The sequence below is a fragment of the Manihot esculenta genome, chromosome 4 (assembly GCF_001659605.2).
Source record: "Manihot esculenta cultivar AM560-2 chromosome 4, M.esculenta_v8, whole genome shotgun sequence".
NCBI classification, from domain to species: Eukaryota; Viridiplantae; Streptophyta; class Magnoliopsida; order Malpighiales; family Euphorbiaceae; genus Manihot; species Manihot esculenta.
In genome coordinates, this window is record NC_035164.2 from 24,765,462 (window position 1) to 24,784,004 (window position 18,543).

The 18,543-nt window shown below is 33.9% G+C and overlaps 1 protein-coding gene across 2 annotated transcripts; it reads right to left on the minus strand.

The window, feature by feature from the left end:
* Positions 1-4,077: 4,077 nt before the first annotated feature.
* Positions 4,078-12,211, minus strand: LOC110613735 (photosystem II stability/assembly factor HCF136, chloroplastic). 2 transcript variants are annotated; one of them, XM_021755006.2, is made up of 8 exons: positions 11,822-12,211; positions 11,507-11,742; positions 11,295-11,425; positions 10,772-10,904; positions 6,759-6,881; positions 6,314-6,388; positions 5,321-5,436; positions 4,078-4,347 (listed from the first exon to the last, which is right to left on the minus strand). In XM_021755006.2, exons 1-8 carry the CDS (start codon positions 12,105-12,107, stop codon positions 4,281-4,283), a joined length of 1,167 nt encoding a protein of 388 aa, XP_021610698.1. In that variant the 5' UTR covers positions 12,108-12,211; the 3' UTR covers positions 4,078-4,280. The 2 variants fall into 2 exon arrangements, with proteins under 2 accessions (XP_021610698.1, XP_043812023.1); XM_043956088.1 differs by lacking the exon at positions 4,078-4,347 and adding an exon at positions 4,945-4,969.
* Positions 12,212-18,543: the final 6,332 nt, after the last annotated feature.

Genomic DNA, 18,543 nt, shown 5'->3' on the forward strand with positions numbered 1-18,543 from the left:
AAAATTAAAAATAAGATATATGTGTTAAAATTTTTATTTTATTGTGATTAATATATTGTATTAAAAAATTATAAAAAATCAAAAAATCACATATTATTATAAAAAATTAAAAAGTCACATATTAAAATAAAAAATCCACATATACGAGTAATAATATATAATATAAAGATTTTAAATTAGAAATTTAAATTAAAATTACAATATAGTATTTCATTTAAATATTTTTTATTATATACTACTATTTTACTAATTATGTTTTGCTCCGATCTTTTAATTTAATCGAAATCAATTTAAAGTAGAATCCGAGTTTGAATTTTGCTGATCTTGAATTTGCTTTTATTTTTTTATAACTTAATTTATTTTTTATAATTTATTTTAATTAAAAAATTTTATTTGATTTTTATATATAAAATATTAAAATCTAATAAAAAGGGAGATTAATTTATAAATATAAGGATTTATTAGTAATTATAATACTTAAAGATTAATTTATAAAAATATAAAAATTAATTTTAATTAAAAATATAAAGTTTAAATTAAAAAAATATTTTATTTATTAAATAAAATTTAATGAACTAAATTTAAAAATATAAATATTAAAATATAATTTTCACAATAAATTAAAATTTATCAGTAATATTTAATATCGTGAAAGTAAATAACTCTTTTTATTAAAAATTAAAATATAGGACCTAATTAAAAATATATTAAACTAGAGGACAGTTTTTTTTTTGTAATTATTCCAAAAATAAAACTGCAACAAATAAAGCAATGAGCGCTGCGCACTCCGAGACTTAGCCTGGTGGAAAGTGCATCCTTGTAGCCTTGAGAGGTCTAAGGTTCGACTCCCCCAACCCCCTATTTTAAAAAAAAAAAGCAATGAGCGCTGCCCAACTCACATCATTAACCATACTACCTCCTAAACCTCCAAAGTTAAGCAGTAGGTAACTAATCCACTGATCAAAATCATATTGCAGATTAACCCCAGAAATAAAGCTAACTGCAGTGAAATAAAAGCTTGTACCATAACCGCTTAAGGCTTCACAGTAGCTCACAACCCATCATCAAAGTTCAACAGGGAATCACCCACCATAAGCCTATTCCCACACTTACATGGCAACCTGTCATCAAAATCTACTCATGCACAATAACAAATACATTGTCCACAAACCACAAGGTGTGATCTTTCCCAAAGTGTAAGCCCCAACAACACACTATACAAAACCAATCTCAGCAATACACAACCTACAGAAAAACTCAAACTAGACCCAACAAAAAACATCAATCATTAAGCATCAGTAAAAGCCTGTTCCACTGGAGTATTTACCTCTGAATAGAGCACAGGTTCAAAACGTACCTCCACACCCTGCTGGAGAATGGGCAACTAAGATTGTTTCATCTTGACTCTGACATAATTGGCAGTAGGTATCTGAAACCATTCCCTTTTTTCTTAGTCTGGTCTTTACCGAAAGTCTGTCTTGTAGAGCCAGCCAAACTATGAAGCTGTGTGTAGGGATCACACTCCTTCCCCATAATAACTTCCATCAAGATACAGTTGAACTGTTGTTTCTAATTACCTTTCAGGCGCTGGAGATGGAGTATCTCCATGAAACATTGAGGCTCCACTTGATTATATCCTCCTGATCATCTCTCACCCTAAACCTCCTTATTTCCTCCCAAGCATTTTCAGTTACAGTATTCATGGGGTCTGAAAGCCTCCAACCTTCTTTCTACAGTCCTTTACTCTTGCATGCTTAGGGATGTCAGTATCCATAAAATTTAAGCTACAGAACACCTATCTTTAACACTTCTTCCATCCATCCAAGGTCAAACCAAAAGGACAACAAGTCTCCCTTTTCCAGCTTATAAACAAAGAGATTCTTACAGGTGTCCCTAAGCTTCAATAAGTGTCTCCAAGCCCTAGCATCCTGAGGTCTATTTACCCCCAGCAGCTTACCTGCTTCAGCTTATTCCTCTTAATCCATCTTGCCATGATGAATTTCTAGAAGTTAACCACTCCCATATCAATTTCCCAACAACTACTTTTTTCCATGCTAATAACTCTTTAATCCCAAGTGCTCCTTTTTTTGGCTTACACATGCATCCCAAGCAACGCTTCCACCCCCTCATTCCTTCAATACCTCATGTCTATAAGAATATTCCGCACCTTTTATCAATCTCCTTCATTACAGCTTTTGGGAGAATGAAAACACCTGCACCAATACACATACATACTCCTCAACACAGCATTCATTAACTGGATCCTTCCAACATATGACAAGTCCTTTACTGCTCAGCTAGTGATCCTTGCAGTAATCTTTTCCACAAGCTTGTGACAATGATTTTTTGAGATTGTAGTATATACCAAAGGTAAGGCCTAGATATTTGACCGAGAGGTTTCCTTCTCTAGATCTTAATGATTGCAAAATCTGCCTTTTGACTGAGCCTGAGCCTTCAACACAAGAGCAGTAAGCAACACTCTTCTTTCTTATTAATGTGCAAGTCGAATACACATTCAAAATGCACATTAGCATTAGCCAACAAAATAACAAAGGCAACATTCCCATGACTAAATATAAACAGATCATTTGCAAAACATAAGTAATTCAACCTTACATCTTTACACCCTTCAATGAAACTTAAAGGAGTTAGACACCTTCAAAGTTAAATACCTTGATAGGTACTCCATTGCCACAATGAAAAGCAAAGGGGATATTAGATCCCTTTGCCTTAAACCTTTCCTCCCTGGAAAAAACTCTCCATGTTACTATCAACCATTACGGTATACCATGGTGTTCTAAAACTTTGGGCCTACCGATAACACAAAATAATACATGCGACCATGATCAAATTTCAATGAAGAACAACACTTTTAATGTCGGTTTGCAAAGTCTCATAATAAGAGAATTCAATTTAATTGAATTCCATTTATTGAAATTCCATATTTAAAAATGGCTAAAACTCGATTTTTTAAATTAAAAATAATCATTTCTTTTTTTTTTTTGAATTGGGGGTTGGGGGATTCGAACCTGAGATCTATCAGGTTTACTCGGATGCACTTACCACCAGACTTAAAATAAATTAAATCGAAGATGTACGTTTATACAAATAAAATTCATTTAATACACCGAATTATAAGAATAAAATTCATTTAATACACCGAATTAGAACTCTACATAAATATTCATAAACTTAATATTTATATTTATTAGGATCAAATTATACATCAAACAAGTAAAATTAATTTTTTAAATTTTTATTAAAAACTCTAGATGAATAAATGTGACAATCCATTTACAATAACTTCATATTTAACATACTTTCACTTAAAAATAAAGTTTTAGAAGGATGATGATCCTTGGTAACCCCTGTCATTGTTACATAAATAATATTTATTTCTTTATTCTAATAAATCGTTTTACACAATTAATATAATTCAATATTCGTCCAAAGTATATAATATGTCAACCTATGATTGAATCTTATGGCAAAGTCCCTACAATCAAAGTACTCTAATGATTAGACTTAACCACTTATAACGTGCAGACAAGACTAATCGAATCGTATATAAAATGTTTGGTTCGTTAAAGACTCGCCCTGTAGAGCTGGTCAAAGTGAATTCATGTAATATATATAATTACAGAATCTATTATTTACTAGTCGATATCCGTCGAACATGTAGGAAATCATTAACTAATCATATCTTATTACATTATAAAAATAAAACGATCACAGATTTCAAAACACAAATTTTGTTACTCAAATCTATTTGCTCTATCTTCATTTTAGACTCGTTCATTTGAAAGATTATTAATTTGAACGTTGGAGTATCTGCTTGTAAATACCAAGTACTTCATCTTTTCTTTTACAGATTGCTAGATCACATATAAATTGTTTTGGACATCTCAACAACGGAATGCAAATGAATTCTATTATTTTAAAAATTACTCCAATACAAGAATTTTCTTACAAACTCCTTTGAATTAATTAATTATATATAAAAATATATAGAATTGATTCTATCATAAGAATCACTCCAAATGGGATCGAAACATTCATATATAATACCCACATCAATTACAATATCAACATAAAATGCACGCCTGAAACTCATTAATTTCCTTTAACCATTTCAAATACAACTTCCTAAATTTTGTGTAGCCATAAATAGTTACAAGGAAAATCCATTTCTTCAATGGTATGTGAATTTCTCAACAAGACAAATATATAAAGATGATAAAAAGATTCCTACCCAATAGTAACCTTGGAAAGCTACACTTCTATCCAAGATATCGAAGCAAAACTCCATCATTTCCTAGCACAAATCCCCTTCTTTCATCGATAAACCTGCAAAACAAACATCACGAATCCTTTACAAACCATTGGCTTGTGGTTTAAGACGTTTTTTTAACCAGCGATGGACCTATGCCCCAGGAATTTTAGTTTTTAAATGAGATTAAATTAAATATGATTTTGTTTTTAATATACAGCTACATTTAGCCCCTTGTTCTTTTAAAAAAGTCCAGAAATTTGATTTTTCTAATGGTTTAACTAAATAAAATTTAATGAGTTTAAATTTAATAAATTAAAATTATATTTTTATTAAATCTAATTCTAGTAAATTCGCCTCCCAAGTGTAAATATTGGGTTCATTACTCTCTGTAACTTTGGAAAACTATTCCCTTTCTCTTTATTTTTTAAAATTGCAACCTGTATGATAATCTATTTTTTACTTAGGAAATTTCAAATATATTTAGCAACCAAAAATTTAAATAAAAAAGATTTAATATTGTTATTTTCACTTAAAAAATCTACTAACCTCCACAATGCCATCACTTTTTCTCTCCCTTCCTCTTTTTCCAACTACCCATGAACAAAATATGGCTAAAAGAAATCAACCATTCAATCCAAAAGACATGCATTTGTTAAAGTATGGTGTGGAAGGGGACGAGCCAGTGATCATGACAGGCTGAGAAGAAGAAAGAATGGAGAACGAAGTAGCAAAATGTAATCTAATTAAAATAATAATTTTTATTCACTAATAAAATATATTTTAGCAATATAAGAATGATCGATAGAATTGATATAAATGCAATAGATTTGGATAAAAGAACTAATAATAGAGTAACAATAGTGGATTATTAATTTGTTAGCTGGCCACATAATTAAGCCAAACTTAAATTGATAAAAAAATCTAAAAAAAAAAATTAAGAAAACGCCTGAAGTTTTTTACTCTTTTTTTTATTTGTTAAATTTTTTTTATGTTTATTTGGCCATTGAGAAAATAATATATGCCAACTTTTGAGAAGATGAAACTTACTTGACTGAATACAGATTTGCAGCGATATTGTCAGCAGCTTTGTCACGAGTCCATGATTTACCACCATTCGTGGTTCTTAATAGAACTCCACTGCCCCCTGCTGCCCAAGCCTCTTCCTACAAAATCATATCATTCTGTAAGAAATATACACTACTCACCATCATGAATTATAGTCACTTTCAACTGTAGTTAAACTAATAAATTATAGTCACCATGATAAACGACAGTCACTCTCTCAGTTCTGAGAATCTCTCTTTTTGTAAATGTGCATCAATAATTTTATTTTCTCATAATGCTTAACTTCCTAGATACATACTCATAGCTTCAAGAGTAATAACCCAAAATCCATTGAGAAGTTCTATAAATTGACAATTCACACATGCATAAAATTTACAAAATAGAACAGTCTGTAGAAATTTTCGTCAAATTCTTTATCCATCAGTACTAAATATCAAAGCTTAATAAAACCTTATAAATGTAATTATCAATTTCAATAATGAAATAAAATGAAAAAGGAAAACCTAGAGAATAATAATAATGAATGGATAAGAAAAAAAGGATAAAGTAATTAAATTTATCAAAGCTGACTAATGGTAGAGGGAAAGTAATTGCAAATATGCGAGTACAACAATATTCTCCCTAATTCTACAAAAGTTGTAATTTGAGTTTTGAGATCTTGAACTCTCAAGTAGAAGTGTGTGTATATATAAGTATAAGTAATAATGATTTTTTATTTTATTTGGTTAAATTATTTATTTGATTATAAGTTTGAATTAGAAAATGAGTCAAGATATTATTATCAAAAAAGAAAAAAAAACCTGGACTTGTACATTAAAAACTAAAAATTAGGTTGAGCAAAGGGAGCAGGAAAAAAAGAAAAAAAATAAGTCGAGCTGAATAGGTGTGAGTCCAAAAGGGAGAAATCATAAGAGGATGGTAAGAGAACTTCCTTCACAGTGGCTCATAATACTGTATTAATGGCAAACTTGTTACCTTTGACCGGTACCCGACGTCAAGAATGCCAAAACCACGACTTTGCACTGGAATTTCTTCAAAATCCTCTGATATCTAGAACATGAAATATGAATGTACTTCAATAACAAGAAAGAAAAGAGTTAAATAAAAATGTGATAAAAACCAGTAGAAATCAAATACATTCAAGTCCATGTTTCAGAAAGAAAGGATGGTTTTCATTTCCGAAAACAAAATTTCTCTACCTTTTGCTGTTGGTATTCTCAGAAAAAGAAAAAGGAAAAAAAAAGATGCATACCTCACTTCAGTTATTTTGTATATTATTTTTTGAGATCATTTGAAATGATTGTTCAGTAATTTCCTACTCTTTATCCATGAAATTTTGGTAAAAGTGCATTTAATGGTGAGAACTTGTAAAAATATTATTGTGATCAAAGAAAAGACCTCCACAAATTAATTTACTTACTCCAGCGCCTTTACTAAGATAAAGTCCCCCTCCACGAACAAGAAGCCAAAGACCACCATCAGCTCTCCATCCCATGTTCTGAATCCTTCTTGCAACTGCTCTATTATGTGGCTGCCAGAATGGCTGCAAATAGTGCAAAGCAATGAATCCAAGTTGATAGTAGAACACTTAAAATATTTGATTGGCAGAGATTACTATACACCATACTAATTTCATAACAAATACCAACAGGTACATGGTCCTTTATTTCGTTCCATAAAATGAAAATTTTTTGGCAGGTCAATATTTCTTGATAATAAATAAACTGGAATGAAGAAGCACAAAAACAATACCTGCAAGGTCGAATAGCTTCTAGCACACAAGAAAGTGAGAAAGTGACAAGGAATTCAAAGAAAAACGAAAGGAAGAGAAAAAAAAAAAAAAGACTTAGATTCTGTACAATGTTATGCTTCAGGATGTCAAAATTTTACTGATAATTTTACATTGTGAGACAATCTGGTTAAGAATGAGGAACAGGATTCCAGTAACGGCCAGCTAACTTGAAACTTCCATAGCTGGTGGACTCTCTCGCTGAAATAGAATAATCTCATCAGTCGTGGCAAAACCTTATTTAATTATATATTCTCACTCATAATTAATAAAGAGATGGTATAAAGAATCTCAATGCATCCACCAGAAAAAGGCACTGAAGAACATGGCATTGAAGGCTTTCCATTGGAAACTCCAATCCTTCTCATGCCTATTCTTCTCATACTACAATCTGCAGTAAGTTGCGGCAGTAGTATTCAGCATAGAATTCCATTACTATGCTTGAGTATCCTCTAGTATTTTCCAACTTCTACAATACTGAAGTAGGCATAAGCCACCCACCACAAACTATTACCAATTCTCATGTTCCTTACAACTGAAAAACGAAAGCACAGATTATCCTGTCCATTGACTGAAAGGACTAGTCAGTTGTTATTACCATCCACCATAAAACCACAAGAAATTATTTTTCTATAGACTGTTTACTATCAAATGTTTGCTTCAAGTTCCTGAAATAAAAATTAAACCTCACATCTCATACTAGTAGAGACCTACAACATAATCTTATCTTCAACTTCCGCTCTCATCCTTCCTAAATAAAACAAACTTAGAAAATGGATATCAATTCCCAAAAATGCAACAGGGAGAAAACCTAGGATTCCAAGAAAATATTCCCATTCCTCCAAATGAAATCAGCCATTAATCTTAGCAATTAGGGGTCAAAAACCCTTAAATGAGCTCCCTTTAGGCCAACCAAAAAAAGTCCTCCCAGTGTAAAAGGCTTTCAGCATTGCAGGCGACCTCCAGTCACAATTGAGGAAGAGCAACCTTACCATCCCACCAAGGCTTACTCTCAGTGTTGGATCAAATGCATGCCAAGTAAACTTTTTCAACAGTGTATTACCAATAAAAGTAACAAGGATAACCTATTAAGTGCCCAAGTCCAACGGTATCCACCCTAATTCCTTCTGATTCTGCCAATGTGCACTGCTCACGTTGCACTCTTTGCAAATAGTTCTTTAATCTATTCTATATTTCCATTATATTAAAATAATGACAATCAAAAGATTGTGGTGTTATCCTCAAATTTAAGTTCATTATCTAAGAGAACCATTAAGTTCACACACGAAAGGCTACTCTTGCAAAGTTGCAAAGGGAAGTGTAAAAACTACTTTTATAGGGAAATTAGGGAATAAGGAATGAGTTTCATGCTAAGCACTTCAAACCTGAATATGAAAAACCAGCTGGTCTCCATGCAACAGTCATATCTGCTCTGAACAACAATGCAGTAGAAGCATTGGCTTTTTTAATTACTCTCCAATTTCCAAAATATACTGTGTCTGCCGTAGTCATGATTATTTTTTCATGTGAGCAGGAGAAGGAAAAATATTAATGCCCATCAGTTGTACCTTCAGTCATTCGAAATAAATACTCAACATTTGAATCTATCTTTTTGCATTTTACTTTCTTTTCCTTCTTATGGTGAAAATGATTGAGCTGTCTACTGTTTTTAAGATCCATAAAAAATTCTCACCTAATTGTATTAAAACTGTATATTCAGAAATCATTAACCTACATTACAAGATATGATTTTCAAGGCATATTCAATAATTTAGACTACAAAATTTCCTTGTTAACATTAGAAGGAAGAAGTGATGTAGAATCACAAACAACACTCAAAGGGGAAAAGGAATAAACTCTCCAATTCTATTAATTCTCAGTTGTCAATATCAGTAATAATAAATTCTCTAGAAAAATACCTAATCCATTAAGTTACATAGGTATATATATAGATTAATATTAATTTTACAACTACTACCACTAAGATTAGGAATCCCAAAATAGGAAAACACTATTACTAATTAGGAAATACTAACCTTACGTTTGGCATTATTCATTTTGCAAGAAAATAATTTAAATGAATTCTTGCAAAATCATGCAAGTTTTTCAACTTCTTTTAAAATTAAAATTCTTTAAGTTAAAAGAATAAAATTCTTTTATTTCAAATAAGAGAATTGTTAGAAAACAAATTAATTGAGTTGAATTTTAAATTCCAAACGGAGGGTAAGTCTAATAGAACTTGTTAAATTTTCTTAATAGTAATAGAATCCCTAAATATAAAAACCAAAACTTCCTAATTGAACTATGAAATCTTAATTAAGGTTTTAATTTCACAATTAAAAGTTGCATGTCCTACATCGATTGTTTACCCAAAAATTAATGGGTTTATAAATAGATAAGGTCAGTTTGGGTTAACCATTTGGGCCAAGTGCCAAGTGAAAATTGGACTCCAAAATTATTTGGATTTGTTTGGACCGAACTATTACAATTAGTACTAGAGCTACCCAAGTAAGAAAATTGTGCAGAGCTTTGTGAGGAAAGGGCGGGCTACCCGTGTGAGACAAGGTCGCAAAATTGAGTGGGGGAGATTATAGTGTCCCATATTCATTAGTATCTCACGTTGATTGTTTACAGATTATAGTGTCCCATATTCATTAGTATCCCACGTTGATTGTTTACAGGAAAATTGATAGATTTATAAATTGTTAGCAAAAACTATTAAGTAACTTGGGTTAACCATTTTGAACCAAGTAAAAACTGAGCTCTAAAGTTATTTGGGTCAGTTATGGCCGAGCTATTACCAAAGTTAACTCAAAATAATCCCTAAATCTGTAATTTCTCAAGTCCATCAAAAAGAGATGCAACATTTGGAAGAGGGCAAGGCACGTGCCTAAAGAAAACAACCCTCGCTGCTCACTATGAGAATGGCACTAGATATGTATGAAAAAGGATGGGTGTGGGCAGTGGCTGGAGGAAAAGCAAAAGGGCACACACACACGTCATATGTGTCACACAGCCAGTATTATTGGAACAAATAACCTCTTTGATATCTGTCTTGAGTCATTCAGAACATAACCTTTTGGTCATCTGTAGTTTTTGATACGTAACATGGAAAGGAATTTTTTTTTCAAAACGAGGACAGAGGGAAAAGGCAGCACACATCAAACCTCAGTACAAATATGCAATCAAATTCATCAATTTGCTACATCTGGAGCAGCCTCATTTTAAGCTATTGTCAGCATATAAATTGGTAGTTATCATCAGAAATCTGCAATTGTATTTATCAAATGAGGACTTTTTTCTTTTTTCTTTGAAAAAGAAAATGTAAAAGATGTCTAATTTATCAAATGAGAAGTTCTTTTTCTTTTGTTTTTTAATGACAAAGTAAAAGATGCCTAAACCCCATCTTTAAAAAATGACATGCACTATCTCCCCCATGCAATATGCAACCAAATTCACCAACTTATTATTTTGAGAGCAACCTATCGTCTAAATAAGCACTAAAATAAATTGCCAGTCATTACTATTACTAGATATCTTGGATTCAAAATTTTCAACGGTACATCGAAAAGGATATTTGCAGTATGACCCACATGAGGAGGTTCAGAGCAAACACATCCCATCAAAGGGAAAGAGCAACTCACCTGTCCTGGTTCCCAAGTCAAATAGAAGTTACCACGGCTTGATACAGCAACATAGTTTCCATCTGGAGAGCGATTCACAGTATTAAATGTGCCTGTATAGTAACTTGCACCGCTAATACCACTAGAAACTGTTCTGCAACAACAATGAAGCTAAGTTAACATCTAGCATGTTAAGGATTAAAAGTCTTTGAATTAAGAGATCTCACTGCATTTCAACTCAGGTAAATTTGATAGAATGCTTAAGCTTACAAAAAAACAAAAGCATACAGATATACAAATGAAAATTTTCACAGGTTCAGAAATCGGTAATGTAAAAGCAGAGGTTCTTGGCATATGCAAGCGTTGATAAAAGCGAGAAAAATAAACAATTAATCATAAGATACGACTGTAAATAGGACGAATGGTAGAACAAGCATTGATATGAGAAACCACTAACAATAGGTGTTTAACTTGTTCACCTACAAATGCAACGACTTCAAAGAACATAGCAGATATAATAGCATTTTGGCAGGAGCACACCTACCTATTAAGAGTTGCCGAAACCGTTTCCTGAACTGCAGCCCTCCAGTTATAACCCCCATTTGATGTGATATATATTGCTCCTTCGTCAGTCACCATCTCTGCACTTTTTTCTCCAGTTGCTTTTATATATACCTATAAATATTGTAACAGAACAAAGAAGGGTAACCTTTGTGCATCAAATATCTCAAAAGTAGAAAAAAGGGATAAGCTCACCATATCTCCGGGAAGCTGAGCACTGAGAGGTATTCTCTGCCAGGTTTCTCCAGCGTCCGAGGTGTACAGCAAAATGGCTGGTTTTCCAACAATCCATCCTTCCTTTCCTTTGAAGCTAATAGAATTGAATCTATAGTTGAAATCCTCATCTTCAGCTGATGATATTGAACGCGAAACCCAAGTGTTTCCACCATCTTTAGTCTCCAAAATGGTTTGCCTGGTCCCCAGCAGGAAACCTACATATCGGAAAAATTCCCATAATTTTCCAGTACTTTCTGGGGAATATTAAACGGAAAAGAGACGGAAGAAAGTAACCATGGTTCAATTCATCGGGGACGAAGGCGATGTCGAGGAGGACGACACCAGGATCGATGGGGAGGTAGACTCTTTCCCACTCGGACAGGGTCTCTTCAGCATTGGCTGGTTGGGGAATAAGAGGAGCAAACAAGGGAAGTGATACGGTGGCTGCTTGGGATAAGAAATGCCTGCGATTGAAGTGGTGGTGGTGGTGGTGGAGAGAGGCCCTGGGCGCTAAGCGAGAGAAGTGTGGTCTCTTAAAGCAAAGAATCTTCGCTGTGAACGCAGAGGTTGAAGAGGCCATTGTAGCAGGATTATGCTCCGTCGACACCACAGTCTCTCTCTCTCTCTCTCTCTCTCTCTCTCTCTCTCTATCTTCCTCTCTCTCTTATCCGAAGGTAGTTATCATCAACTGCTACGCGGGCGTTTTCAAGCGTCTCAATATTCCAACGTGGATATGTCATATTATTTTATTATTTCTATTTTACGGTGTGCCACTTGTAATGCAGTATATACAAGTAATGAATCTGACTTACATTTAATGATCTAAAAGCCTTTCTCAAAGGTCAATTGGAGACTTACCAGATCGATTGTTCCTCCCATGCAGTAGGAGCATAATACTAAATCTTTCTAACATCTAGCAACTATAGATTTAAATTTGTCTCTGGCTAACACAGCTATAGCTACTGGTATCGAAGTGTTCTTTCCTTCCGCATCACAATTAAATTTATAACCTCTAGTGAGAGAGCAGACCTTGCCATAACTAACCCTATTGATCAAGAGCTATCTTTGTGCGTAGAAGAAGCGAGATTTCCACATTTTTGCAATAGAGTAAAATCAACTAAGATATGCCTGAAAGTTTTAAGTGGATTAGGAATTGCTGCTTTAAAAAACTCGTTTATTTCTTTCTTTTCAAATATACTATAAAGTGAGAGTGACCAAGGTCATAGTATGATGTGGATCACCAACTATACAAAAACTATCCCACACTTCTCCCACCAAGAAAAAAAACTCAGAAAACCCATTAGATTAAGCTTATAACTACACGGACTAAGAGACCAAGTAGCATCAACATGCTGGCACTAGAATAAAACATGCTCTGAAATCTCTAGGTGTTGATGACATAAAGGATGGAGAGGAATAGGCAGCATACCTCGATGTAAATTGGATAACGCAAGTAAAACATTGTGAATCATGTACTAAAGTAAAAACTAAAGCTTCAGGGGTACTGAAACAGACAAAAGAAGCTTCCATATCCTAAGAGAAACACTAGACAAAGAGGATGGGCCAAGAAATTCATAATTTGTAGCCGAAATAAAAATTGATAACCTAACTTACCATGTATTATTTGTGTTTTTCAAAATGCTAAATTAAAGAATTTGGTGTATTCCAATGTGCTACAAAATCGAGAAAATAGCTTGAGCTTGAGTAGAACTAAACCTTTGCAGCACAAGCTGATGCCTCCATTCTAAAGTCGTGGGATCAATAAGATCTACCACCGTATTAAGATGGATTGGTGATAAAACCAGGTCATGAAAGAGAAAATCTTTTTAATTGAGGAATCCATGGATCTAACCAAATTAGGGTACTGCTACCATCATTAATAATCATGTGTACACCCAATTGAAGTTTCAGCTAAAAGCTCTGCCAAAACCGTGAACTCCGTTGTTTTATTATAGCTTGCCAGAAGCAGGTATGTTGGTGTTAGAGTATAAATATAATTGTACATAATTAAATGAGATAACATAATCATAGACTAATTGATTGATAAAGGATTTTTAGGAGTTGTCTTAATAAAGTCTTGTAATCTGTATTTATACACACTTACTTCAATATAGAAAACACACTAAAATTATCCAATTATTTCTTATCTTATTACATGGTATTACAGCCTTTGATCTAATTTTTTGGTGTCTGTTTTCTTTGATTTCACGGGTTGAGAAACTGGTTGTTGGGTCATCATGTTTGGGTGTCCGTTTGGTCTCACCGCCGGCACAGGGAGAGGCGCAGGATCATTTCCAGTCGTTTCTCAGAAAACGATGACCGTAGCTTCTGCAAGTGGTGCTCACGCCCCAATCCAAGTTTTCACCCCAATTTCACGCAACGGCGTGTGGGAGCATGTGTGGTGTTCGTTTGACTTCTGATTTTCTCCCTGACGGTCGCCCGGTCATTTTCAGCATGTCTTTGGTGGAACTCCAGTCATACGAAATTGATTGGAAAGTGTTCTTCAGTGGTAGCCTACTATTCACTGGGTTACTATTCATGGGGTTAAGTTCTGTTGTCTTCTTTTAATTCGTTTGAAGATATAGGAGTATAGGGTTTTGGTTAAAATAGTTTTTGACAGTAAGACTCATATTATTAAAATTATCTCAACGTCTCCAGTAATGGCTGAGACAAGTAAAACTTGTTTTATTTTCTCTTCATATAAATAGGTCATTGATCCTGGTACCACGGATCACATGACATGTAATCCTTATATTTTTACAAGCTTTCGATCTCATAAAACACCTTCTCCTGTTACTATAGCTGATGGGTCAACCTACAATGTTGAGGGTCCTGAAACTGTTAAACCTACTTCTTTTATTGTCCTATTATTTGTGCTAAGTTTACCTAATCTTGCCTTTAATTTAATCTCTGTGAGTAAACTTACCAAAGACCTAAATTGTTATATTTCCTTTTTTTCTGATCATTGTGTCATTCAAGATCTTGTGACGAAGCAGATTATTGATAAAGAACATGTATTTGGGGGTCTCCACATTTTGGATGCATGGGTGCATCGGTCTGTTTCCTGCTCCAGTGTTGTGTCTCCATTCGAAACATATTGTCGGTTGGAACATCCTTCTTTATCGGTTTTGAAAAAGCTATACCCTTAATTTCATGATGTATCTTCACTGGAATGTGAGTCATGTCATTTTGAAAAATATCATTGAAGCTCTTTAAGTCCTAGAGTTAATAAATAAGTTGAGTATGCTTTTGAATTAGTTCATTCAAATGTTTGGGGCTCATGTTTAGTTGGATCTAAGACTAAATTCAGATATTTTATCACTTTTATGGATGATTACTCTAGAATGACTTGGATTTATTTTATGAAGCATCGTTTGGAAGTGGTTTCTCATTTTTCTGCCTTTTGTGCTTAAATCAAAACTCAATTTAATGTTTCTGTGCAAATTTTACAAAGCGACAATGCTAAAGAATATATGTCAGAATTATTCCAGGCTTATATGACTCAACATGATATTCTTCACCAATCATCATGTGTTGATACACCTGCTTAAAATGGAGTAGCTGAAAGGAAGAATCGACATCTCCTTAAGATTGCTCGAGCTTTGTTGTTTCAAATGCAAGTTTCTAAGCAATTTTGGGCTGATGTTGTCTCTACTACATACTTTCTCATTAATCGCGTGTCCTCCACAGTATTAAACGGTAATACTCCTTATAATGTCCTCTTTCCTAAGAAACTATTGTTTCTTGTAGAACTATGACTTTTTTGCAGCACTTGTTATGTTCGGGATGTCAGACCTCATGTTATTAAACTTGATCCTAAAGCTTTGAAGTGTATTTTTTTTGGGATATTCTTGCCTTCAGAAGGGGTATCGGTGTTACTTTCCATACCTCAACAAATATCTAGTCTCAACAGATGTAACCTCTTCCTAGAAAATTTTTTTTATCTTGTTGCACAAACCTCTACTGGTCAAGAGGAGAACGATAAGTGGCTCATCTATAGAATCATATCTGATGGAGGGAACTCTTCGAGTATGCCTTATGTTGTACAATCTGATGATAACATTCCTCCTAGTACTCAACCTCATATTAAACCATCAGTTGTTCAAGTTTACTCTTAGAGACCAGTACCTGATGATATATGTGCTGCACTAGAATTTTCATCGTCATCGGATCCACCACCAAGTGACCTTGACCTCCCCATTAGTTTTCATAAATGTAAACAAGAGTGTAAGTCTACATATTTTATCACTAACTTTCTGTCTTATGATCACTTGTCTCATTCTTCTATCTTTTTAATTGTCTCTCTAGATTTCATTTCTTTGCCTAAGACAGTTAAAGAGGCCCTGACCCATTCTGGATGGCGTAGTGCAATGTTTGAGGAGATTAAGGCTTTAAATAAAAATCATACTTGAAAACTAGTTGATTTACCCTCTAGCAAGAAGGCTGTGGGCTGTAAATGGATTTTTGCCATCAAAATGAATCTAGATGGTTCTGTAGCAAGGCTTAAGGCCCGTCTTGTCGCCAAAAGTTATGCACAGAACTATGGCATTGACTATTCTGACACTTTTTCTTCTGTGGGAAAAATAACCTCAGTTCGCTTATTCATCTCCCTAGCTGATTCTCAGCATTGGCCTTTACACTAGTTAGATATCAAGAATGCATTTTTACATGGCGACCTCCAAGAGGAGGTGTATATGGAGCAACCACCAGGGTTTGTTGCTCGGAGAGAGTATAGAAAAGTATGCCTTTTAAAAAAATCTTTGTATGGTTTGAAGCAGAGTTCCTATGCATAATTTGGTAAGTTTAGTGAAATTGTTCAAAAATTTAGATTGAAAAAAAGCAAGTGTGACCATTCAGTTTTCTATAGAAATTCAAATACTGGTATTATTCTCCTTGTTGTGTATGTTGATGACATTGTTATAATAGGAAATGATAGTACAGGGATCTCTTCTCTTAAAAATACTTGCATGCGAGTTTTCATACCAAAAACTTGGGTCAACTTAAGTATTTTTTGGGAGTTCGAAGTCTTGAGGAGTAAAAAGGAAAATTTTCATGTCTTAAAGGAAGTATATCCTTGACTTACTTGCAGAAACTGGGAAGATGGGAGCTAAACCTGTTAGTGTATTTGCCCTAGGCCATTATCTTGAACCTTTTTGTATGTCATTTTGGTTATTAATTAAAAGAGGTTTTATTATCATTATTATTTGTTTGCATGTTACATAATAATGATTATCATTCCTGGTTACTTATTATTATGTTGATAATAATAAAATATAACTAGTATGATTATTGATTGATAATCATGAGATGATTATGTATATGTTGATATAATTCAATAATCATAAATACTTATTAGATAACAAAGTATTGGATGGACTCGCATTGAGATCACTATATGAGTTATTGTCATAAATGAATCTCAAAGTAGTTATGTCTTAATCCTTTGACTTGAGATTATCATTGTTTCCAACATAAAGACTGTTATGTTTTGACATAACCAAACATTGTCTTTAATCGGACAATCATAAAAGTTATGATTGAGCATAATAGAAATTATATAGAGAATATTGAACAATCAAGATAGAATTTGTCCCTTTCTTTGAGAGAGATATCTTCTAGACCCCTCGATAAGTGAGACTGAGAAATGCATAGCCGTGCTCAAATGAATTGATAGTGTGATCAATATCATTTGATTTTATCAGTATACTTAGAGATCGAGAAATCATAAGTTTGAACATTATAATTTTGACATTGACCATGACTTATGTTCAAACTAGATATCGTGTGACAAAAGGATTAATACATATTCTATTTATTAGGTTTTATCGGACTATCGATCCTCATATTAGTTGGTGATGTTCTATGATCCAAAGAATATGGTTTACAGTAGTTGTTTAAGCTTGTCCGGTGAGGAGGGTGTTCCTCTCTTTTTATTCCTTCTCTTTCGTCTGCTAGTGACGCCTAACGGCCTCTCTGCTACAGTGTCACCTGCCTCTGTCATGCAGGTCCATACGTATGGGGTTGTCAGACATCCTCTCCATGCCAGACGGCTATTTAATTCCCTCCGGCGCACGTGCAGGCAGGGCTGCGAGGTGACTAGGCCTGCTGTCCTTCCTCATGCCACATCACCGGGCTAAGCTTCTTCTCGAGGGACCTGGGCTTGTGAGTGATCAGGTCTGCTTTATGGGTCTAAATCAGGGCTGAAGATATCGGACCGGTCCATCAGGGAGGCTACATGGGCTTTGGGCCAGTATTGCCTTCATGGGCCCGGCCTCATACTAAGACGTGTGAAGCCCGGCGGTCATCAGTTGGGTAGTCATAATGTCTTGCTAGAGGCCGCTTATGATTTATGGGTCTTGTGGGACTGAGGCTATTGCCATTTAATGTGAGCCCAATGGGTCACACACAAAAGAACGTTGTTGATGTGTTATATTAATAGGCTAAAAACCCATTAGTATAATTAATAATAATAAAGATGTTATTATTATTAATATTAATTATTATTATAAGATAATAATATTTAAAAGATCTACAGTTTATCTGTAACTGTTACAGATAAAAGATTTTCAGTTTTCCTTATCAAAATAAACTGTCACGTAAGATATTTGAGTATCTGCGAGATTGTGATAGTGGGTGATAAACACAACTCTTTTGCTAAAAGAATTGTGGGAAAACAAAAAGACTTTAAAACGTATAAAACTCCTGCTTCGAATTGTGGGGGTAAAGTTTTTGGAGAAATTGTTTTGAGCTATAGATTGAGAGAGCACATAGCTTATCCATCTTTGAGAGAGCTAGCACTCTAGAAGAATAAAAGACGTTCGTGTAGATACCATTGAGGGTATTCGTTTCAAAAGCAACACCTTGAGTCTGAAATTTTATCTTCTTGTCGAGTCTAACAGGTTAGTCTCGTATCCTTCTTTTTGAAATAAACGAAGCACTTGGATCCTGGGAGAGAAATAGAGATTTTTTTATTTTTCGCTACATGTTTTGAGTTACAGTAATCTCTTGGTTTCCTA